At 40.1% G+C, this 24,371-nt stretch overlaps 1 protein-coding gene across 1 annotated transcript; it reads right to left on the bottom strand.

Moving 5' to 3' along the window:
• Positions 1-15,949: 15,949 nt before the first annotated feature.
• LOC6568864 (cuticle protein 16.5) lies at positions 15,950-21,676 on the bottom strand. The gene is made up of 2 exons (XM_032741106.2): positions 21,567-21,676; positions 15,950-16,377 (listed from the first exon to the last, which is right to left on the bottom strand). Exons 1-2 carry the CDS (start codon positions 21,674-21,676, stop codon positions 15,972-15,974), a joined length of 516 nt encoding a protein of 171 aa, XP_032596997.1. The 3' UTR covers positions 15,950-15,971.
• Positions 21,677-24,371: the final 2,695 nt, after the last annotated feature.

Below are 24,371 nucleotides of genomic sequence, written 5' to 3'. Positions count from 1 at the left end.
ATGAAAAATTTTCAATTTTTCGACAAGAGATAAACTTTTTCTACTTGAATGCGTAATTACTTGCCGCGAATGAAATACTGCGAATTCGCGCTGCTTTTTGGGTTGACTTTTCGCGGCGACGACGTTGACTGCGCTGCCTGGCCACTTTAACCGTTAACTCAAGATGGCGTCGCGTGGCGTCAGTGGCGCATAACTGTTATTCGGATTATGAAAATTATGAAAATGTACTGAAATAAAAGCAGACTTATGATGTGGTTTACTCGGTTTACTTGTCTATGCCAAAACCGAAAGCAGCAACCGAGTGGGGGGTGGGGGTAGATGAAATGGAGGAGGGAGGGAGTGTGGTAGCCATTTTGGTTAGTCCTTTTTAATGTCCGTTGAGATTAGTCGTCTTAAGAGCTGGTTAAGTTTGCAGGGCTCATGGTTCAAATTAACAATAATATTTAGATGCTAGTTAGGCCAACGAATCCTTATTGGAATATATTTGAAATTTTATATATGTAATTGGAAATAGGCACACAGTATGTTGAATTCATATTCCAATTCCATATACTGTATTTCTGCACATCCAATTGGAATATATTTTAATAACTTTGTATATACGAGTATGACATTGCCATGTATACGATGTGAACTATCTTTAAAATCGTATTGAATTTCTATTGAAGAGAAAATATATTAATATGTACGTAAAATTAATCCTTTTTTACATTATCACATCAATGAGATCGTATTGAATTCATACTGGAGAGATGAAGACTCTTTATAAAAGAAATACTTTGAGAACTGTCCTACTTTATTTTTTTTTGACTCACAAGAAATTATTGCACGTTGCAATTGGAAATATGAGGTTTATGAGTATTTCTTTTAAATTATCACATAATCTGCCAATAATCAAATTGTACTACTGTACATCAAATCATATTTTGTTCTTATTGGAGAGAATGGCATTACTTTTTGCATATATTCCTTCTAGTTGAACTTTGAAAACTGTCCCCTATTCAGTTTTGTACATCAAATGCTTTTGCTTATCTCTAGACACTGAGCAAACCACGTTGCTCCAAATGTGTCATCCCACCTTCATTCTCGGTCCCCCTTCACTCAACCCAATACTGGAAACGATTTCACAGTTTCACATTTACATATAGAGAACTACAAGTGAGCACGTAGATAAACAAGTGCCAGAGAATATAAAAATTGTAGGACGTCAAGATAAGTAAAAATTAATGAGGGACCAGAGACACAGTGTGCAAGGTTCAGCTCACTGGGCAGTGGGCAAAGCATACAGAGTGCCCAAGTGAAGATGTGAATAATATATATGGGAATACCTACAATATATACAACTACTATGTACATCTACTCAAGCCAATAATGCAATATATTAAAGTACTGCACAGGCAACTATTTTTTCTACTCTCCCATCACCAACTCGAAACACCCTGTATTCCAATTAGAAAACAATGGCCGCACATGCAAAAGATACGGCGAAAAAAAGAAGAAGTGAAAGACCAGGGAAAAGTCCTCAACAGGAAGAAGAAAAGAAGAAGAAAAAACGTACAAACAAACGTAAAGCGGAAACCCAAAAAAATGTCTGAAGATGTTAAAAAACTTTTGCTTAACTTTGTTTTTGCTTAATGAGCAAATACACACACACACACACACACACACATTGAAGTCCTTGGTGAGCGCATTAAAAAATGCGTTAAGGGCGCGTTGCCAAGCACCAAAATGAGAACAAATATTAATGTCTGGGTTACACACACACACACACACGCGCGCACACACACATCTACTATATGTATAACCAGTGCGTAATATGTAAAAAAAAAGTGTGTGTGGGGTTTTCGGGCATTTTACATTCGAAAATTACACTTGCCGCAGGGGTTGGTGTTTTTATTTTCTTATTTTTTTTGGGTGGAAAATGCCCAGATATTGTCTGGCCAAAAAATAAGAAAAAAATGTTAAAAAATTAGAAATGAGCAGATTTAACGCACGCACATGTCGCACAGCTACTCACACCCCCCAAACACCCCCAAAACCCCTCTCTAACCAACAACCCCCTGCACCCCACCAGCCCCCTTTCAAAGCAGTGGCTCACACTTTACGCTTGGCATAAATTATTTAGACTCATTTAATGTTTTCGCTGCGTTTTCTTCTACTTTTTTTTACGATTTAAAATTTGTATTTTCGGCTTTCTTTGCCACCCTTCGAGCTACAACATTTCTGCCTATTTTGGGGTATTTTTTCAACGAAATGTTGCGTTTGTTAAATTAAAATAATGTGTCCCCTGTCGCCACCAGACGTGTCCCTGAACTTGCCCCCCTTTACATCTGCAACACCCCGCGCTCCATCAGCATAATTTTTGTTGATTTGGATTTGCCTGCTTTTAGCCGATAATTTAGCATTTAGCGAAAGAAATCAGTGTGACCAATTCTGATCAACTGTTTGAGTAGGTTTATCAAAGTTAAAAAGTTGTTTGTAATCTTCACGCCTCATTCAGAGCGAGAGCTGCTGATCCTCTCATTAGCAACTCAATTGAACCGGTTTCTGCCCGTTAATATGTATCAACTGACCAGTGGTCATTAAGCAAACAAAACAAACAAAGTTCCCCCATCTGGTCACACTTTGATATGTAAACCAGGTGAGGTTTACCCCTCGTGCACAATGTAAACCACTCATTATACAAATTTAAGATGATAATGCGATTTTTATGGTCACCTATGTTCCGTCCCCTTGTTATCTGCCTATTTGCACCCTTGTTTGACCAGTGGACAGGGGCATGGGTAGGGGCAGAAGCAGAGGGTTAGCGGTCAGGATAAATTGAGTGACCAGCCCAAGTGGTCAGTTTGGGCGGTCAACTGGTTTGTAAAGAACTCGCTCACCCGCTGACTGCTGAAGTGCTTTGTTTGCCTGCCTTTTTTATAGTTTTATTTGATTTGACTTTTCGCTTTGGGCAGTGCATAAATTAGCAAAGTCCTTTGAGAGGTGGAGAGGGGTGGGGTGAGATTTTATGGCATTTGTTGTTGGTCAATTAGCAAGGCAATGTGAGTAATTGATAGTTTAGGGACAATTAAACATTAATTGCCATTATAATAAAGTAAAAATAAGGCAAATAATCAAATAACATTATGTTATTAAAAAAATAAAATATAACTGTAAGATAAAAAGTTGTTGTCCTAATTCTTCATAAGTACGTATAAGTAAAGAAAACTATAGTTTAGAAACAATTGGGTGCCATCATAATGATGGAAAAGACTTTCACTTTTCATAAAAAAACTTAAAGCTTTAATTGTTATTTCAGTAATGTTAAATTAAGCATGTATATAATCAAATAAAATTAATCATAATTCAACTCAACCCTTGCGCAAAGAAATCTGTCACATATATCCTAGAAATACCCTTGTTATGCGAATGTAACGGCATTTCTAGCGAAATTCCCACGCACTTCTTCTTCTACGCACATACAGATATATGTACAGATTACAGCATGCAAGTCCTTTTGCATGTCCTTTTGCCAATTTGCGGAACTCTAACCCCTTTTTTTTGACAAGGACAACAAACGAGTCATTAATAAAATGCTTATGCATTATCCTTACGCAATTGCCGGCTTGTTGAGGCCTGCTCAATGCACTTTCCCAAACAAGGGTGCACTTTTCGCATATATTCGCAAAATATCCTTGAAGCGAGAAAGCGAGAGAGAGAGGTAGAGAGATAGATTGGCAAGTGGCAAACAGATTTTTGCGTATCTGCATCTGAATGAAAGAATAGGCATTGTTTGTCAGTCAGCTTATTGTTGTTCGGGGTGTTGCCGTTGTCCTGGTGTGTGCACACACACACATCACACACACACACACTCACGAAACAAACAAAACCGCATGCATTCCCAGCAATAGTACGAATATGTTAAATGCAAATTATTTGCGCATTTATTCTTTTTCGCTGAATATCTTGCAATGCATTTGTTGCACATTTGCAGAACAAAGCAAATAGAATCGTTTGGGTGGTCGAGGGGTTAGGCAGGCAGGGGTGGCGGTCCTTTAAGCAAAATGGACTTTTTTATAATGTAGTGAAAGTGTTAGGACTCAAATCTATTAACCATCTAGTGGCCAAGACCGTTTAGATGGACTAAGTTTATTGTGCGCCTATTCGCTACAAAGTTTCCATTTTGACAGATTTAGTCGAGAAAAAATATTGATTCTTATGATTTTATTTGATGGCAAAAAATAATTATTTTATAAATAAGTAAAATTTTAAAATAAACCATTAATAACTAATTAAATAAATAGTAAGTAAACAGCGCGAAAATAAAATGAGGCTAGGGGTTAAGTTATGCTAAAAGAGGGCAATGAAATATATCAAGATATAATACGATATATATGCGATACTTAGCCATATGAGCAGCATATTACGGCATTTGTAGCTCCGTTTCCGTTGACCATCAGAAAACCATTTGGTTTGGTAAGTAGAAGGACTCACGTGAGCCACATTTGCAGGCAACTACAGCCTACACCTGCCATGTCCTGGCCGGATTTCATTAATTTCCATGCGCACTCCAATGCCCAATGCGTAATTTATGCAAATCAGCCAAAAAAATATAAATACAAGCATTTTTTTTTTTTTTTTGGGTAATTAGCATTGGTCGCAAGCTGCATGTCCTGCTGCAGGGACATGTGGTGAATGGGGCAGGAGCATTGGGCAAGGTGAATGACTAGCACTTGCCACAAGTGCCTGGCACGCGTGTTACTCCATTGTGTGCAACATGAGTATGGCGATGACTGGAGAAGGGACAGAGCGGGCAGCACATGTAATGGGCAGCCTAATGACCGCTACGCACTTCCGCCTCAAGGTCCTCAAGGACTCGCATGCGTATGTTTCTGCCGCTCTGATAAATATTCAAATTAGGCACGAGCGAGCGCAGAGCGCCAAAAACTGTGTCGCATATTAAAAAGTCATTTTCCAAGCAAATGATTCAACATTTTACCTAAAAACACAAAGAGAGAAAGAGAGAGGGTAAGAGAGAGAGAGAGAGAGAGGGGTGGGTGGGGGAAACACATGCTGTTCGACATGAGCTTGCCGGAAGTGGCATACGTGACGGAAATGCGTGATTTCTGTTATGGACTCCATTATGGCAGCTTAAGCACAGTCCAGTTTTACATATATATATATATACAAATATATATAAATAGTCATATATTCCACCTTCTATATAGTCATAGTATTTAATTGTTTTTTTTGGCAAAAAAAGTGTGTGCAAGAAAAATTGTTTAATTTGCTTGATTGCCGCTTGCTTTTTGTTTTTGATTCGTGTAATTATTATTAATAGTATGCATATTTAATTATATGTAATTTGGCACTAGCTCATTATCCAATAGATTTTTTTCTTAATTACTGAAAGTGAAAACAAATTGGGTGCTAGAAATTCTTGCATATAATTGTAGTCGGAGCTTAGAAAATGGTAATTGAAATAATGTATGAAATTAGAGTTTATAAACATGTAATGGATTATAAAGCTGTCATAACTATTATATTTATAAAACTAAATAAAAATAGTAAAAATAATTCTACTACATGTATTACAAATGTTTAAATATTTTTTTAGCATCCATACATTTTACTTAATATTTACTTTCAAAGAATTTATTAATATTTTTGACATTCTTATGTCTTTATATTTAATTGTAATTATTCCTTATTTTATGTTTTATTTTTAATATTTATATGTTATTAAATTGAATAGTAATTATTCTTTTAATTCACTTAATCGATCAGTTCCTTGCCTTGAACTCTCCTGGAATGCCCAAGATATCTACGCCTATACCTACAATATTAGGGGATTTGCGTTAAATTTCACCAACAATTCTGACAATCCTCTTTTCCGTTAACCCCTCCCGTTGTTTTGCATATGCATAAAATATCTGGTGGTTTTTTTTCGGGGGGTTTGCTTTGTTCCAACTGGAAAATGCGATGAATATTAATGATTTGTGAAAGCCGCTTTTGGCTTTTTTCCTCTTTCGACTTGTTTTCTGCTTGCTGCTTGCTGTTTGCTTTGCCGTTTGTTTCATTCCCATTTTACTTAAGTTTTTTTTTTTTTTTTTGCTAAACGTCAACTAGAAAATCCTTGAATATCATAAATATTGCCAAGCGCTGTCTTCCATTTGATGTTTTGATGTGGATGAGACTGGGGAGGTTGAGACTGGGAGGATGAAGCTGCGGCTGAGTAAGTTGAGGATGTTGACGAGTGAGCGTTGAGCTTAAGGAGTTGTCTTGTCGTCCTGCCCACAGGATACAGTTGTTGCACCCCCTCGCTGTACATTTTAATGATTTTTGTATGTGTGTGTGTGTGTAGTTGTTGTTGTCTTGACACACACGCCCTGCCCCTGTCCCTGCCCCAGCTCCTGTTTCTGTTTGTTGTCGTTGCGCTGCGCTCTGCTGATTTTTTATTGGATTTGCCAGTGAAGCGTCAAGCGGACAGTCGACTCGGCCCTCGAGGTGCCACATTCCAGCCCCATCCTCTTCACCCCGTCCCCGGCTCATCTCTTCAGCTATGTTGGGCTTGTCATCTGGCTAAGCTCTAAAAATTAATGATGCGCAGCCCATTCGAGGCACAGAGAGAGAGCTCCCTGGCGCTGTGTCTGTCTGTCATTGGCTGGATGGCGAGGATGCGTCCACAGAACTTACACACACACACACACACACATACTCGTCTATGCAAAAATTTCACATTCACATTTCACATTCGCCTGCTTACCGCAGTGCTGCTGTTGGTAAGTAGGCAAGTAAGTAAGCCAGCAGGCTCAGTTCCGTTTGGCTCATTGATGAAAATTAATGAGTGTGCGTGTTGTAATCGCTGTATGCAAAATACATATATATATATAAGTATTATTTTTTTTTTTAGATTTCCATGTCGATACTGTAGGTTTTTGAATAACGGAAACTTGTTTGTCCTCGCACACACACACTGGAGTCAGACTCTGGTTGTGCGTCGCACAAACTCAAAAACTAATTTGCATAATTACAGCCCGTAATTTTTTTCTTTCTTTTCTGTGAATACACACGAACTGCTTGGGTGTGTGTATTTCTGTGTGTGGCATAAGGGACGCAATGTCCTTTTTGTGTATACATGGTGAGTCTGCAGTACTCATTACGCACACACAAACACACACACACACACACACACACACACACAGATAGCTACAGCTACAGATACAGATACACACATGAACAGCCGCACGCACTTTTGATTTTTAAATACGAGCATAGAGAATATAGAGAATAGAATTGAGAGGAGTATACAATATGAGAGCGAATTGCCCCATTCCCATTTGCATACTCACAATTAACATCTACACACACACACACACACACACACTTTTGAGCCATTGTTCGTTGTGTGGAAACTTGAAAGAATAGAGAGCGCTTTTGTCGTTAGAGGAAGAAACGTGTCTATGATAAAGAAAAAGAAATTCAATAGATATTCTAGAGGTTCTCAAGAACAAAGCAGTTGTGTAATATGTTATGAATTCATATAACGAAATGGAAAAAGTATTGTTCAATGTGGTTTATAGATAATAAAGAATAAGAATAATAGCTGAGGGAACAGAGAACGTGCGAATGTCCTTACTTAAATCCATTCCGAAGTATCAGTCACTCAAATATCTTTTGCACTTACTTTTAATTTATATTTAGCATTTCTTTTTCAAGTTACTTCAAACAGTTGACGTGTGTATATATATTAAGGAAAGAGTTAAGCAGGTGAATAATATGTGATGAATTCCAATATTAAAATAGGGAAAAATCTTTTTGAAATACATCTTTCAATTATTTGTAATATATATTTAGCCATCACTTCTCCATTTACTTCAATCAGTTAACGGAATTATTAATCCACTTCTAATCATTTTTTTGTTACAAAAATTTCAATTATGAATTATTAACTGGCTGCAAATATGAGTTTATCATGGGACGCCAATTCTTAACAAACTCTTAGCAATTGCAACCCCTTAAATTTGGTTGCTTTCTATTTTTTCCATTTTTCTTAACTAATTTTAAGATGTGCTCCGAGGCAGAGTTGTTTTTTTTCTTGTGTGTTGGGTTTGAGTTTGAGCTTGCTCATTTCTTGCTCATTACACGGACCAACAATGTTGCACGATGGCGTCGCCAGACTTGGGCACATTTGCTAAGTTCATTCCACTCATTAGCATGTGACAAAGAGAGAGAGCAAAACAGAGAGAGAGAGAGAGAGAGAGAGACAGAGAGAGAAAGACAGAAAGATAGAGAGAGAGAGAGAAGGAAGAAGTGGGCAAACTTCTTTTAGAGTTTAGAGGGATTTTTCTGCTTTCTTTTGCTGTTACTTTTGTTATACGCTATTCCTTTAATTTTATTGATTTTCCAGGATGCTCAGACACTTTGCTTCTTTTATTTAGCTGCTCTCTGCACTTGGACTTACCTTCAGCTAATGAGCTGCACTTGAGTCTCTCACTCTCTCCCTATCTCTCTCCCCCTCTCTCTCTCTCTGTTTCTAGCTCTTGTTTTGCCAACGGTATTTATGCCCTGACAGAATCGTTCAACTTTGCTGACTGCTGATTATAATCAGCATAATGTGTACTCTCTTACACTTGAATAGTTCACGCCACGGATCACTGAAGCTTCTGCTGTTGCTGCAGTTGAATGCGTAGAGTCTCGATAGAGGCTGTGTTTCTTATAGGCTCTAATACCCATAATCAGGTTAACGTTAACGTTCAGTTTACCCACTGATACTGATTTGCTGGCACCTCTGTCCATCCATCTATCCATCTACACTCAGAGAAAAAGTCGCCATACTTTTGGGGCCAAGAGAAAATTAATTTCTAAAATTGAGAATTGTGGCTTTGTAAATCAAAAATGTTCGTTAACATTTAGAAATTATTTTGAAAAACAAGATATACTCTCTAATAATGCTTTTAAACTTAGGACGATTTGTGTTTGAGTGCATTCATCCAGCTGCTGCTGCTGCCTCAGTGAATGTGTGAACATTGTTAGCTTCCTAGCTGCTTCCTGGTCTTTCCACAGCCATTTTGCCAATCTGTGGCCCCAAGCGAAGCTAGTGGAACAAAGACTTTAATCAAGAAAAAAGCAGAGGAAAAAAGTTTTGCGATTTATCGAAAGAAACCTTTCTCCCGCACGTTACCTGCTTATATAATTATGATATTTGATTTAATGACGACTTGCTTCCGAAACAATCCAATCAAAAAATTTGATTGAAGTGGGCGGCATACTCCAAAAAGAAAATAAAAAAGCTTACTCAGTCAATCCCTGCAGGCTAGGCGTGAAACTATTCCAAAGGTCAGGACATCGGGGCACTTGTTAATGATTACAACTCTTGGATAAAACTAAAAAGATTTCATTCGAATAGTCGTTTCAGCTGATTTAGTATAATGGCCAACTGGTCTAAGCCAAGGCAATTTTCCAGCTAATTTATAACCAGGCATATATGCATCGCTGCATGCCGATATTAAATTCTTAATTTGCAATCATTAGCAACCCGTGAGGCAACAACATGAGCCGCACAACTCATTGGGGCAAGGCGGCAAATTTAATACCCATATATCGTCCTACACACGACTCGAATGCGATTCACCTACTCCTTCTCATTCGTACACGCGTTGCAGTTCTGGCTCTGCTTTTGATTTTTAAATTGAAAATAATAATTTTGCGCACTCAATTTTCAGCGATTTGTCAAAACATTGTTTATTGTCCCGATGCCAGAGCCGGCAAGTCGCCAGGTCTTGTCCAAGTCGACCAAGTCTCCCAAGTCTCGTTCAAGCCACAACTTCAACTTCAACTCCAACTCCAACTCCAAGGCAACTTCAACTCCAGCCTCAACTCCATCTGTAGCTCATCCTTCTCCGCGGCGGCGCACTTTAAGTTAATTGAAATATTTCAACGATTTTGCGCCCCTATCAAAAGATGCCTGCAGTTTCTACCTGCCATCCACTCCTGTTCCCCTCTCCTGTCCCTCTTCCTGTTCCAGTTCCTGCTCTTTCTTCTCTCCTCCTTCTTTCAGCTGCTGGATTCTCTTCAGTTGCATATGCGGCTTCGATCAAAGCGTTTTTGCTTGTTATTCTTTTTGCATATTCAGCAGCCTTTTAATAGAATTCAATGCTCATTTCTATCGCATGCGATTTATTTGCTACGTATTTAAGTTCACGAATCTGCAATTGGAGTCTTGAATCTTCAGTGTTCAGTCTCAGTTCGAGTTCAATATTGATTTTTATTGCCATTTGACCGCTTGGCGCCATATTGCCTTTCAATTGAGTGATTATTTGGCATTGCTGCTGCTACTTCCTCTTCTTCTTCCCCTTCTTCTTCTGATCATCCCGCTAAGATCTGGGATTATTGATATGGGAAAATGTTAACCGAAATGAGGAGAGTTGGGTAGCAAACAAAAAATAACTAGATAATCATTTCTCTTGACAAATTGCAGGCGAGAGTTGAGGGATTAGTTAAAAAGAATTAGAGAGGGAGGAAGACAAAGGCAGTGAGATAGAGAGAAAGAGAGAGTAATTGGTAAAGAGAGAGAGATTGGGTGAGAGAGAGAGAGAGAGTGACAGATAGACCAGTAGAGAAAGAGAGAGAATGATCTAGAGAGTAAGAGAGTGAAATAAAGTTAGAGACCGTCAGAGAGACAGCAAGAGAGTGAGGGAGAGCGACTGAAATAGAATAAGAGCGTGAGTAAGAGAGATAGAGATGCAGAAATTTCCTTATGATACCACAATACTGAACAAGTAGCTGTATTTATTAGCTCTGTAAACCTTATTCCTAGCCAGAAAACAGATAAGACTTGCTTTTTTACAATTTGTGTTGAACAAATTACGCGCAAAACTTAGCTGATGTCGTGAAACTGCACTAGTGATAAATAACTTGATAACTGTTGTTAGTTCAAGATTTTCTCTGCTTTACAATTATGATTTTCCTATATTATGTATTAATAGAAATGGATCAAATTTTCAAGTTCCCCAGCTCGTTATACTTACGAAATAAACAGAGACTTTTGGCTGATGTATGCCATAATCCATAACACTCAAAGGATATTTACTACAAAATACTTACTTCTACTGTCTCTCTACAGAAATGATTAACTACTGTCTGTCTCTGTTTCAGTCTCTGTCTCTGTTGGAAATAAATTCGCATAAATATGCCTCTGCCAAGTTGGCCAACTTGGTTTGGGCCTGCTGAGCACTTTTCTGTGTAATCCTGCGAGCTTTGTTGGCTTCTGCAACAAATTTTGCTTGTTTTGTTTTTGACAAGCGTTCGCTCAGCATCAGTCTACGCCAACTGTCGCCGCACAGTGGGCAGCAAATACACTCTCCCTCTCTCTCTCTCTCTCTCTCTCTCTCTCTAACACACTCTTCCTCTCTCCCTCACTCTCTCTCATGGGGCACTCAGTATATGACTGTCAAATGCGTTTGGCGTCCGGCAAGAAAGTTTATACAATGTGACGGCGAAAAAAAAAAACAGAAAACAGAAAAAAAAACTTTTGCGTGCGCGTAAATCTTTTGCATAATTCAGTGCCTGCTGCTGCTTCTTTTTCTTCTTCCTCCTGCTGCTGCTGCAGCTTCGTTTTCTTGTTGCTGGCCAGTTTAGAGTACACACGCTTTAAGGCGGTTTCAAGTGCCGCACTTACGTAGCAAGATGCCACCACCCCTCATCTGAACTCTGTTGTACTTCAGCCAGCAGCTGCTTGTCACACCAAATAGCCTGTCCAACTCTCAAGCACCCACCCAACCACCCAACCACCCGCCAAGCCATTCACCCACTTGGACAGCCTACTTGGGCTCCCATCCATTGAGTCGTACACAAGTTTTAGCCCCCTGTCTGGCAGCTCCATACCTCTGGAAAGAAAATAAAAATAAAAAAACACATGCAAATCCTGGGCTCTGTTGTCCTCCTCTTCATTGGCAGCCACCCTTGTCCTTGTCCTTGTCCTTGCTGTTGTTGTCTCCGCCTCCTCATGCCTGTCGCGTGCGTTTTATAGTTAAACATGCCACCCATTTAATAATCATCCCTCCACACGCATTTATTCCCCCCCTACCTCAGCTCAACCCCAACCACATGTAAATGAATTTTTTTTGTTTCGTCTTCTATTGCTGCTTCTTGCAACTTCTTTCTCAGCTTCCTTCCGGGACGATTCTTGGCCATTGTTGCTGTTGTTGTTGTGCGTGTGTAGACTACTGTTTAGTTTAGGTCTCTCGCCTCAGCTCCCCCTCACCTTTCAGCTGCTACTTCTTGCGTCTCTCGGGGCATCATTTGTATTAACGGAGGTGAAGGATTTTTCAATTCCTTTTCGTTTTTTTTATATTTTTATTTATTGTATACCTCTATTTCTGCATTTTCAATTTTCAACTGTTTTTTATCATTGAAATTGGTTGTTTGCCCCACTGTACATTTGATGGCTATTCATCTTCATCTGTGCCACGCACTTTTTTCTTTATCCATTTACAGTGCTACTCTATTTTAATGTTAATTTTTTATTAGATGTAAATATTGTGGGCTAAAAGTCAGTTGGGGTAAATGAGTTTTACTTTGGTGTGCTGTTGGGGACTTTATGTAGAAATATTTGCTGTAGCTTCCATTGAAAGTGTGAGCATTGACTTTGTCTAAAGAAAAGACTTGAAACTAAATAAAAAATTTTGGAAATAACATTTTAAAATCAAGCCTGTCAGCTACAAGAAAAAAAAATATATATTTTAATTAATTTATTAAGAATTATTCGATGAAATAGGGGATCAAGGGACCATCCCTGCCTAAGGCCGTGAGGCTGTAGCAAGAAGTCTTTGAAGATATTTAGATGGCTTTTACAATATTGGTATATACATAAGTGAACATAAATATACTACATATTCCGCCTATAACATATTCCTCTAATGGATACTGAGCTCTTCGCATCATCTATCTATCTAATATCAAATTAAATCACTTATTTACACAAAATTACCTATATTTAAATGTATATATAAAAGATTTATTGGGGTAATGATTTTGTAATCGTAGGTTTTGGGATCGTGTAGCATATGATTTTTCAGTTGAAAATTCCTTTCTTAGTTGTCAATATACATGATAGACAGTATAAAGAACTGAGCCGTCAACATTAGATCACATGCAGCAAATGCAGCAGAGCCATACCATCATTATCAATGAATCTCCCTTGCAATTTAACGAATTTGCCAAAAACACTTACGAAAAGCCAAAACAAAACCAAAAAAAAACCTAAGCCAGACAATGGACAAACATGGTCAAAACTACGCGGCTGTAGCTGATGTCTAAGTCCAAGACCAAGTCTAAGCCTGTAATTTCAGTACGAAATAATTTCACATCCCAAAAGAAAAACTCTCAAGTGGAAAAGTTGCGCGTGCGCCGTTGTTGCCCCAATGCAATGATGATGATGCTGATGGTATCGATGTTGCAGGGGAATCGATGCCTGGCACGGAATGAGAGACTCTTGCCTTAAATATAATAATATTTGTATGCGTTTCAAGAGGGAGGTGTAAAGAGGATAGAGAGGGGTGAGTTTTACAGATGGTTGGCAGCAGTTGCAGAAAGCCTTGTTAGCTGTGCGTTTTGGCTTGAACTGTGTGTTGGCCTAAACAGGCATTGAGTTGTGAATAGGTGAGCTTCAGCTGGAGAGGAAGAGGGCAAGGGTGTGCTGTTGAGGGAGGGGTAGGAGGGAAGGGGAGCTGTGCCGTAGGTCATATGGCTTCTTAAATGCAATTGAACGGTGTTCGTGCGGCATTTTTGGGGAACACTTTGCAAGTGATTCTTGTTACTGTTGTTGTTGTTGTTGTTGTTGCCTCACTCACGTTGTCTGTTGGCCATGCTTCCTGAATATGTTGACTGAGCTGAGACAAGAGCAGAGTTGCCAGGGTAGTGAAAGTAATGGAGAAAATAAATGCAACTAAAGCAAAATTTGAAATGTTTTTTAAGAGTTGTCTCTATTTATAATGTGGAATAATCCCAATACTTCCTGAATATGTTGACTTAGCTGAGAGAAAAACAGAATTGCCAGGGATTGAAAAGAAGAGTAGAGTATATGAGCAAGATAAGAGGAAAGTTGAAATGTATTTTTAGAGATGTCTCTACTTATATAGTATGACATATAACATATGGTTATCAGTTTCAAGCAGAGACATTTGGGAGTATCTAAGAGTCAATTAAAGTTCAACTTGCCTGCCTTCTTCTTTCTTTCTTTTTAGAGATGTCTCCACTTATTGTATGACATATAACAGTTATGACTTTCTAACTGTAAGTATTCAAGACTCTTCAACATGTCTACCTTTTATTTATATGCAAATAATTCAACTATATCTATCTATCTACATATTCCCTGCTTTCAAGTTAAAGTCGAGAACTTTTGTGTTTCTCAAGTTACTCACTGATTTCATCTACAGCAATCTGACAACCCTATTGCCCACCAATTCACTGCCCATTTGAAGATTGTTAATAAGACAGCGGTTCAAAAGAATTCTCAACAAATATCCACTAAATGGCTGAGCAGATGATCGCCCAAAGCTCGAGCGCTGTCAATTTCATTGTTTTCCGGTGTCTAAATTGTAATTCCCGAACCCCTTCCATCTCCCCTCCCCCATCCACTAAGAGTGCCCCCAAAGTGGCTTTCACTTTGGCCAAATCTGAGCAGGTATTTGACTGTGTGAGAAGTGAACGTTGTGCCTCCCCCGCACCCTGCCTCCCTGCCTCCTTGCCACCCAACTGCATTTCTGCCACATACGAGTCGCGTTTGGTTCTGATCCTGTGTGTGTATGTGTGTGTATTAGTGTGTGTGTGTGTGTTCCTTTTGCGATTTGGTCGCGATTTGACGGCGAATTTGTTACACCCACAATTGTGCTGTGGCAGTCAAAACTCTGGGTTTTTTTGGGCTGTTAGTTTCTGTTTCTGTTGCTTGCCACTTGCGGCACTTTTGCACTTGAAATGAGATCGCCAGCGGATTGTGAGTGTCTGACTGCCTGTCTGACCCGTCCCCAACCCCAAACTCCCCCTGCAGCCCCTCTGGCTGCTTGCGCCGTGTCTTGAAAATGATTTATTTGAGCACGCGCGTTTGCAGCTCGCCAGTTCCAAGCGGGGAGGATGAGAAGGAGGGCACCATCGCGTCTATAGAGGGAGCTGAGAGCTGGGAGCTGCTGCTGCTGCTGCTGCTGCATTTCTTATCGCCAGGCAATTAATCCGTGTGATTGGTCATTTGACGCCCACGCTCTGTGCAACAGGCCAAGCCACAAGCCATAGAGAACCCTCAGTATGTATATACATATATATTGTTTATGATCTTGTGAAATTTTTTCGCAAACAAAAGTCAGACAAATTGCCAAGCGACTTGTTTGAGTATTTATTGTATGCGAATTGAAGTTGAATTCAATTTGAGTTTTAACTCATTTTTAATTGAATTGAGTTTTAAAAAATAATAAAGAGAAGAGACAGAATTATCCTTGTTCTGCTTTTGAATTTTTTACTTTAACTTTTAACGCTATGCACATAATTTGCCAAATAATATTTAAAGAAATCATATTCGAATTAGACCAATGCATTCTTAATGGTTCTTTACATGTTGCTTAAGAATTTCGATAATTTTACACGGTAAACAGACAAATTGCCAAGCTAGAACACAACACTTAAAAATCATAAATTTTGCTAAATAGAATTAAGGAATTCAAAAGTATTTATATAGTAATGAGGTTCTTGGAAATCGATAATATCGATAGTTACAAATCGATAAGACCACATATCTCTCACAATCTGAAGGCTGTCACCAAATTCGGTCAGTAAATTGTTGGCAATTTCATTAAAAGAGCTAGAGTTAAGAGAAAATATAATTTAAATACAACAATCACAATTTACGTTAATTTTATTAATCAATTAGTTAATCGAGATGGTCAATTAAATAAAATGAAAACAAAGGCGCTGACAATATTTTAGACATTTATCGTTTACTTCTTCTTCAAGAAGGGGCTGACGATGGCTGGAGCCGCATAGGTGGAGACGGGAGCAGCATAAGTGGCCACAGCTGGAGCTGAGTAAGTCGAGTAGACAGCTGGAGCAGCAGCAGCCGAGTAGGTGGCAACAGGAGCAGCATAAGTTCTGAAGGGAGCAGTCCTCGTATAAGCAGCATAAGGCACAGCAGCAGAGTAGGCGGATGCAAAAGGAGCAAAGCCAGTGGAGTAGGTCCTAAATGGAGCAGCAGCAGCATAGGTGGCAACTGGAGCGGCGGAATATGTGGCAGCAACAGGTGAGCTGGCCAAGAAACCAGCCTGAGCCACAGCCACGCAGAGAGCCAAGCAGATGAGGAACTGCAGCAAAAGAAAAATAACAATTAAAAACAAGAACAAATAAATTCTGGAGCAAATCGCAAATATTCAACTTACTTGCATGTTGATTGTTTGATTTTTATTATTTTTGTTTGGTTTGTTTTGGGTTTGTTTTGGGCTAGTTGTTGACTTGTCAGCGACTGTTGCTTTGGGCCAATTAACGCGACGCTTTTATATCCCAAGCTAACAAATGTGGCGTAGGTGAGCTGTAAACGAGTTTGCGGCTTAGGGAATGCCACAAACTAGAACACAATACGAATACTCGCAAATTGGGTTTATTGCCAGCATTCCGAATAAATGCGGATGCTGTCAAACAGCACTTGACGCGATCTACCACTCGTGATAATTATCAGATAATTGCCAAGGCAAAGGCCAAGGCGAAGGCGTAGCAATTGGATTACCTACTATTTTTAATTTTATTTCGCCAATTTTGCAAAGCGGCAGATTTGATTTTTATTTATATACATTACTATTTATATATTTAGAATTAATTATGTTGTCTATAGATTGCCGATTGCCTTAAGAGCATTATCCGGATTGCTTGAGTTATTAGAGACCTAGTCGTAAGGGGAGTTATGTTGTGGTATTCTAGAGTTAAAACCATGGTTAATAAGTTAGAATGCCTTAATAGAGACAGCTCCACTTGGATGTAACCAAAATAAGACAGCTTTTAAACACTTAATAGGTCGTTCAATATGAAAATAATAGCTTGTAATAGTAGATAGCAGTTTGTTCAATTTGAAAATAACTTTTTGGATAAAAAAGTCCAGATAGACTTTTCTGTGGATGCTAATGGAGAATATATATAGCTTATGGAGTCGGAGATGATTCCTTCTGCCTGTTAAGAACTTTTGCTCAACTTCATGTTTCCTAGTTTGCCCATTTTTAATGGGTTCGTGGTATTAAAAAAGAGTTACTTTTAAGTATCTTGTTAGTTTTAACTTGATTAATAAGATCCATTCTAGCTCTTACACCATTCTAAACTCTCTTTACTGACTCTCTTCCCCAATATTTCTCCCTCAGCCAACCCCCTTATTACTCCTCTCTCTCCTCTCTGCAGAGTTCTTTGCCTGAGCTAGTTGACATGTTGACATTTCACGCATTTAACAGCTTAGCAAATCGCATGGCACAGAAACCACACTAGCAAGTTGCAAAGCAAACACACCAACCACCAAGCAGTGGAAGGCAGACAGCAGCGGTTGGACAGCACAAAAGAAAAACTGTTTTTCCAGTGGGTTTTCCGCCACATTGCGAAAAGTGTGCGAATCCCACGCACACGTTTAGCAAAAAAAAATATATATAAAAGGGGACTTTTCTGGGTGTAAGTCGGTCTGTGTGTGTTAGGTGTTAGGTGTGTGTGCAGCCAACCAAATGCTGTGCACACACACACAGCATGTCAGCACACCCCCTCCTGTCCCTTGTCTATCACTGTCTCTGTCTCTTCTCTATGTCGCCCGCATTTCGCATTTTGCCTTTTGCCAAAATGTTTTTATTGGAATTTTATTTTATTTCATTGGATTTTGATGGTTTCATTGTGTGTATCCCAGTTGCCCGTAATGGAGTCACTGCGGCCACTTTGTCAACCTTCCCCCTCATGCCCCTTAGCACTCGACTGACTGCCAAACGATGCAAGCAAAATGCGTATGCAAATTTTCTTTAGCTGCTGCTCGAAAGGAAAAACCACCAAGAAACTCTGCGTTCTTTGGTAGATTTTGGCAAATCTTCGAGGGGTGCTATAATGCTGCAGGGAAGAGGGCAGGGGAGGGCGGGAGGGTGGGGTTGTGTTCCAGGGAATGGGGCGGTTTATTGCCACGTTTTGTTTGTTGCACATTTAACACGACGAGGCTCACTAGGAATACAATATAAATATATGTGACAAAGTCTTGACATTTACTGCTAATGAAGTCAATTGATGTCATTTATCTTGTTTTTGTTGTTGTGGGTGTTTCAGTGGTGCTTCTTGGGTGGTTGTTGGTGGTACGTGCGTGGTGCATGCAAATGAATTGTTTGCAACATGTGAAAAAATATGGTTGGCATCTTGGCTGAGATTGTTCTGATTTTAATGTAGATTAAGAAATTTGTAGGCAGTCTTGCAGTGAATAAATAGAAAGTATATTTTGTTTGCCAGCAATATATTTATTTACCTATATGTATCTGTTACGCATTTCTAGGTCTGGACAAATTCCAGAATAATTCTAGGCCCAAACCAACTTGAACTGGCTCTCGGCCAATTAACAATCTTTCAAGGTCAATTTCTGTGGCATTGCAAATAAAGAAATGTGGCGCAAAGCGTCGCCTCAACATCCATACAAAAATGCATTACGAGCAGAGAGAGGGAGAGGGAAAGAGGGGAGGGGAACCTGGCGCTGCCCCAGTCACAAGTCGCAAGTCGCAACTTTGCCGCATGCTGCTGCAACAATTTGCACGAAACGTGCAACGGCCGTCTGTAAAGCGATTTGAGCGCATAATGTTACCTGATCTAAATACGTCGACCTCAACTCAACCAAAGGGAACACAAAGGGGCACAAAAGGGGACAAGAGAGGAAGGCTTTTTTAATTCTCTGGCAACTGGCAACTGGCAACTGGCAACTGGCGACTGGCAACTGGCAACAGACCAACTGGCAACACATGCCAGACAACTGACTGGGTTCAGAGTGCGAATCTCAGCGTTGTTTGTGTGTGGCAAAAGTATCTGCATCTCTCTGTTGTTGTAGCTTGTGTTTTGTATCTTGTATCTGTATCTTGTATAACTATAACTGTGGCGCTCGCTGCGTTATTGTTCGCCTCAATTGCTAGCGATTATGCTCAGTGCTCGCTAATTTTTAATAGCTCGTGAAAACACAGGCAAACGTGACAAACGAGTGGAATTTAGTGCAAGACCAAAAAGAACTGAATATCAATGGAATGCATAAAGATGTAAGGCAAGAGCTACAAGTGTTCCAAAAGACTTTGTTTTTGAAAATCTGCTGAGCTGTGATCACCTTATGGTTTTAGAAAGTTTTGACCCGACTATATGCTAAATTTTTGGCTAGAAGTTAAGCGACTATATGCGAAAAGGATCCCTTTGGCTGGCAAATGTTGCGCAAAGTGGCTCCTTTTGCTGCATTTAACCGCAAGTGTTCAACAACTCGTGCAACACAAGGCGAGACAGCAGCTACTGTGATTGCCACACGTTCCTTTGGGGCATCCTGCGTCCATTTCCCCCTCTCCCTCCTTCCTCGCTGTGCGTTATTAGCCGCTGCTTTGCTTGGCGAGCCGTGGCAAGACTTCAAAATCAAATGCATAAAAAATATTGTAATAAAAATTGCTTGCAAAATATTTCGCAGCACTTATGTGTGGCACAGACAGACAGACAACGCAATTTTTATTGCCAACCAAAACACGCCCCTCGTTAAAAGGACCTTTGGCATTTGCTCTGCTTTTGCTTCCGTTTCTGTTTTCCTTTTTTTTTTGCTCTTTTGCTGTTGCTCTCTTTCTGTGCTTTAAGCCAAGCATTTCCGTTGTAATTTTTTTTGGTGAGAGTATTTTCATAAATGCCAATTGGCAATTGGCTTGCCCTGGCTGAGCTGTCGCCTTTCCGGCTGCTTAATTTAATGGTCATGCTGATTTCTTAGCCACAACTTCAACTACCCCACTCTCTGACCTCACTCTTGACCTGGGTCAATCTGCAGGACGAAGGGCTTTAATTGATTTGCCAGGCACAACAACAACAACAACAACAACAAAACAACTTCCAGTTTGAGTTCGAGTAGCTCCTGTTTTATTTTTTTTTCTTATTTTTTATGTTTTTCTCAACCCTTGCCCAGGAAGGGTGCTCTCATTCAACACCCTTGTTTTTTTATTTATATTTTATTTTCCCATTTTGATTGTTGAAGCAGAGAACTGACCTTTGTTCCTTTGCCTCTTTTTCCCTTTGCCCATTTTCATTTGTTTGTGCGGTCAGTCGGTCGTCAGTCAACGGGTCTGCCAAGTCAGTCGGTGGTTGACTGCGGTGGTCTGGCGATGCCGCCACCAGTCGTTGATGATTGTTGTCGCAGTCGTCTGTCTCTGTCTCTGTCTCTGTCTGTTTCTCTGTCTGTAGCTCATTCCCCCTCTCTTGCTCGCCGTCGTCACGGACATTGAGTGACCTTTAGTTGTCACCCTTTCGCCCCCTTTCTCTCCCTCTCTCTCTCTTCCTATTTCCAGTTTTACTTTAATCGCATTCGTGTTGTGGGTCAATTCCTGATTAAGTTGTAATTTGTAGCGGTAATTATTTCATAACTTCTGAATCCTGACAGAAGAGTGTTAAGGGCACGATTTTATTTTCCTTTAAGACAGGCGCAGCTGATGAATATTAACTGGATTGAGTTAAGTGAATGTCCTTGATGAGATCAGCGCTGTTTTTACAAGTTAACAAAGCTGGCTTAAATTGTATACAAGGAATAATAAACTATTAAATACATAGTTTGCTCAATATCAAAAGACGGAAATGAATTTTTAGATAACAGTCATGGCTAGACCTCCAGATTAATGGTGCAGAGAAATCAGAAAATATGATTTTAAGTTGGTATTCATACTGTTATGTCTATAAAATGTTGTGGCAGATGTTGTTTAATATTTCTTGTGTCACATCTCTCTTTCTACTTTCTGATATACACATCTGAAGCACTCTTTTTCGATTTCAATTCAAACCAATTTCTTTGATATGCCCCTTAATTCATTCACTGCAACAGCGTGTCTAATTTTTGATTATGTTGTAATTTACATATTGAATTGCATACACGAATCTGTTGTTTATGGATATGAGGGGTAGTGTACTGTGGCAGGGGGCGGGGGCGAACACGCCACATGATCATCAGTACAAGCAATATAAACAAAAAAAGAAAAAACAAATCAAAATTCAGTTCCCCAAAAGGAGAACTAAAGAACTGAAAGAGTTGAGAATCGCACGGCAGGAGTGCAATTGCTGGCAATTGTGTTGCGCAAGTTGCAAGTGGCAGGTAGGTGCAAGATGCAAGTTGAATGTTGACGCGCTTCCCACACACACACACACATACACACACACAGGCTCTGGCAAGCCACAACACAACACGATCAGTGAGTAACAATAACAACAACAAGGTGATCATGTGGCGCTACAAGAGATCTCGTCATGTATTCAAAGTATTGCCAAAAAAAAGAACTCTGTCAGTTTCCTGGTCTCCCCTTCCATCCCCCTCTTACCTCGCGCTTCCTCACACGTTGTGGCGCTCGCGAAATAAACGATTATCATCCATTATGAGCTGTTTCTCCTGGTCAGAGTCAGAGTCAGAGTCAGAGTCAAAGTCAGAGTCTGGGCTGCTGTCCATATAGTTCAGGCTCTTATTTTTATAAAAATGTTTGTTTTACTACGTGACCGATGGCTTACATGGCGATGAGAGGGGTCTAGTATGGGTTGCGGGAGGGGTTACACTCAGCGAAAATCACCCTGGAAACTAGAAAGTCTGTCTTGGTTTTGAAATAACTTCAAAATGTTAAAAAATGACAATAAAAAATCGACAATCCCAAAAACATGGTGCAATTACTTTATTTTCTTAAGAACTATTTTCTGTTATGAATAAATTAATTTATTTCAGAACGATTGTATTTTTCTGAGTGTAGGTGAGGTGAGCGCCGGGCAGCTGATGCACAGAATGCGATACACACGCGATGTTAAGTCTGAGTCTGAGTCTCAGTCTGAGTCTGAGCTGGCATTGTCTGCACTTATTATTATTGTTGTTGTTGTTGTTGTTGTTGCCAGATGATCTACATGAGCCAGCAGCAGCAGCAGCAGGCAGCAGCAAGCAGCAAGCAGCGCCTGTTGCAAGTTGCACAAGGCTGGCCCTTGTGGCAGGCGCTTGCAGAAGCAACACGTCGGGTTACAAAGTTCAATTGAGTTGACTCTCATCTTTTCCATTCTTTTTTCCAGCTCCGACTCCAACTCCAACTTCAGCTCGATCTGCAGTTCATATGCATTTGCATTGGTCACGTTCTGGAGCGTGTAATATTTTTGCTTATCTTCCAACAAATATGTACAAATATGAATTTGAGTGGAGCGTGTCGCGGCTGCACTGTTCCCTGAAAGGGTTAAAGAGAGGGGTGGCGGGTGGGCGGCGTGTGTGAGTTTTTAAATTGATATTGCGCTAGATGGAATATTGGTTCTCATTCGCCAATGCCAATGCAAATATAAACCCAAAAGGTTAATCCAATCTATTTTTAATCTTTTCGAGCCTGCTCAACATTGCCCACAAGATGTGGAAAATGAGGAAAATGCTGCGACAAATCAAGCAACAGGTAATACTTTAAACTATGTTTTCTTCTGATGTCATTTTTATAAGCTGAACCCATCGAAAGTGAAAAGTATAATGAAGTTAATAGGCAGAAGGGAGCTTCTACTACCCCATAGGGAATATATGTATATAGTTGATCAGCAGCCGAGTAGACCTAATCATGTCCATCAGTCTGTACACGTCGAACTCAGACACTATAAGAAACTTCTGGAGTGTAAGATCTTATATGCAAACAGTTCACAATGGTTAAAGAATTGGCCGTGCAATTGAGTCTAGCTCTAAGTTTCTCTTGCATATCTATCAGCTATCCTAGATATTTTACCTTTAATTTATGCAGCTATAAATATTAGCTCAAATTACACAATTCTAGTCTATAATCTTAGACTGCGTAGGCAGCAGCTCTTAATCAGTAGCCTGATTGTAGAAAATGGCACTCGCCTCGCCCCTTTGTGTGCCACTCCCCTTGTGCCCTAGAATTGTGTTGTGCAGATTGTATGACAATCAGATAATAATACCTCAGAGATGCACGCACAATTCCCTTTATAACCTGGCATATATAGCATGAGGCATGAGGCATGAGCCCAATTGCGTTGACAGGCGCCGCATGCTGGCCCCCCTCCCCCCTTGTGCTTGAGTCGTGCAAAATTTATGCTGAGAAAATTTATGACACGCAACTTGTACACCCGCTAAACACAACAACAAACAAACAAACAAAACTGAACCCCATGCAACACAGGCAGCCAATAAACTAAACGTTACACCCCCCAAACCCTCACCCCCTCAATCTGTCCACTCCCCCTCACAGCCCGTCCGCCATTGTCGTGTGCCAAAAGCAAAGCTGAGAAAAGAAAAGAAAAGAAGAAGCTTTGCGAAAAAATCGGCTTTACCCTAATTTAGTTTGGCTTTCACTTTCATAATTTTTTGGCAACGACTTTCACCCCAGAAGTGAGCAGTAGCCACCCCTAGCAAGAGATAGAGACAGAGAGGAGGAGAGGAAGAGGCAAAGAGAGGGAGGTAGAGGAGTGTTCCATTTCACGTCATCGCTTTGATTGCATTTCAATTGCGAAATTGGCAAAAACATCAATTTCATGCCGCCGCAGAACAATCATCAAGTGCCGGCCCATTACGTAATCAGTGGCAGGGGCAGGGGCAGGGTCAGAGGCAGGGGCAGGAGGTGGGGTTGGGGTGTTTTGTGGCATAACAAGTATTAGGCAAACATGTTGCCCATATCCTGAACAGACTCAACGAACCCCATAAAGGATACTTAACTCGACTTTACACAATCTGATTTTCGGCTTGCGAATTTTTCCACGTTCAGCCGAATTTTCCAGCCAGGCAAGTTTGCCAATTTTCCAACTGCCAATTGAGTTGAGGGTGGGTTGTGTGTGTTGTGTTGTGTTGTGGTTGTAGCTGTTGATTTAGTGATGGGATTTGTGGGTTGCAGCCTTAAAAGAACAACAACAACAACAATAAAATCAACCTCTGCACACAATTGTTGTTGCAAGGAAACCAGGAAATATTGATAAACGTTCGAAGAAAAAAATTTGCATTAGAATAGCCAACAAGTGATTGAAAGGTGAAAGGAGGCGTGTTGCTGGGGAGGGGGGGTACAGAGGGGGAGGGGTGTTGTTAGTGAAAGGGCTGCCATTTGCTCATTTAGCGAACATTTTGGGCCCAATTAGTCCAGCAAGTGAAAAGTGGCAACAGAAAGGTGATTGTTACTAGCCAACTTCTC

The sequence above is a fragment of the Drosophila grimshawi genome, unplaced genomic scaffold, assembly GCF_018153295.1.
Source record: "Drosophila grimshawi isolate 15287-2541.00 unplaced genomic scaffold, ASM1815329v1 contig_131, whole genome shotgun sequence".
Taxonomy (NCBI): Eukaryota; Metazoa; Arthropoda; class Insecta; order Diptera; family Drosophilidae; genus Drosophila; species Drosophila grimshawi.
The sequence above is the reverse complement of the archived record's forward strand: the minus strand, read 5'-3'. Positions and strand labels throughout refer to the sequence as shown.

Bases quoted from the DNA above. Each gene is read 5' to 3' on its own strand.
- LOC6568864 (XM_032741106.2), bottom strand. From the start codon at position 21,676: ATGGACAGCAGCCCAGACTCTGACTTTGACTCTGACTCTGACTCTGAC. The intron at 16,378-21,566 runs GTGAGGAAGCGC...GATTTGCTCCAG, and splicing joins TTTCGCGAGCGCCACAACGT to AATTTATTTGTTCTTGTTTT.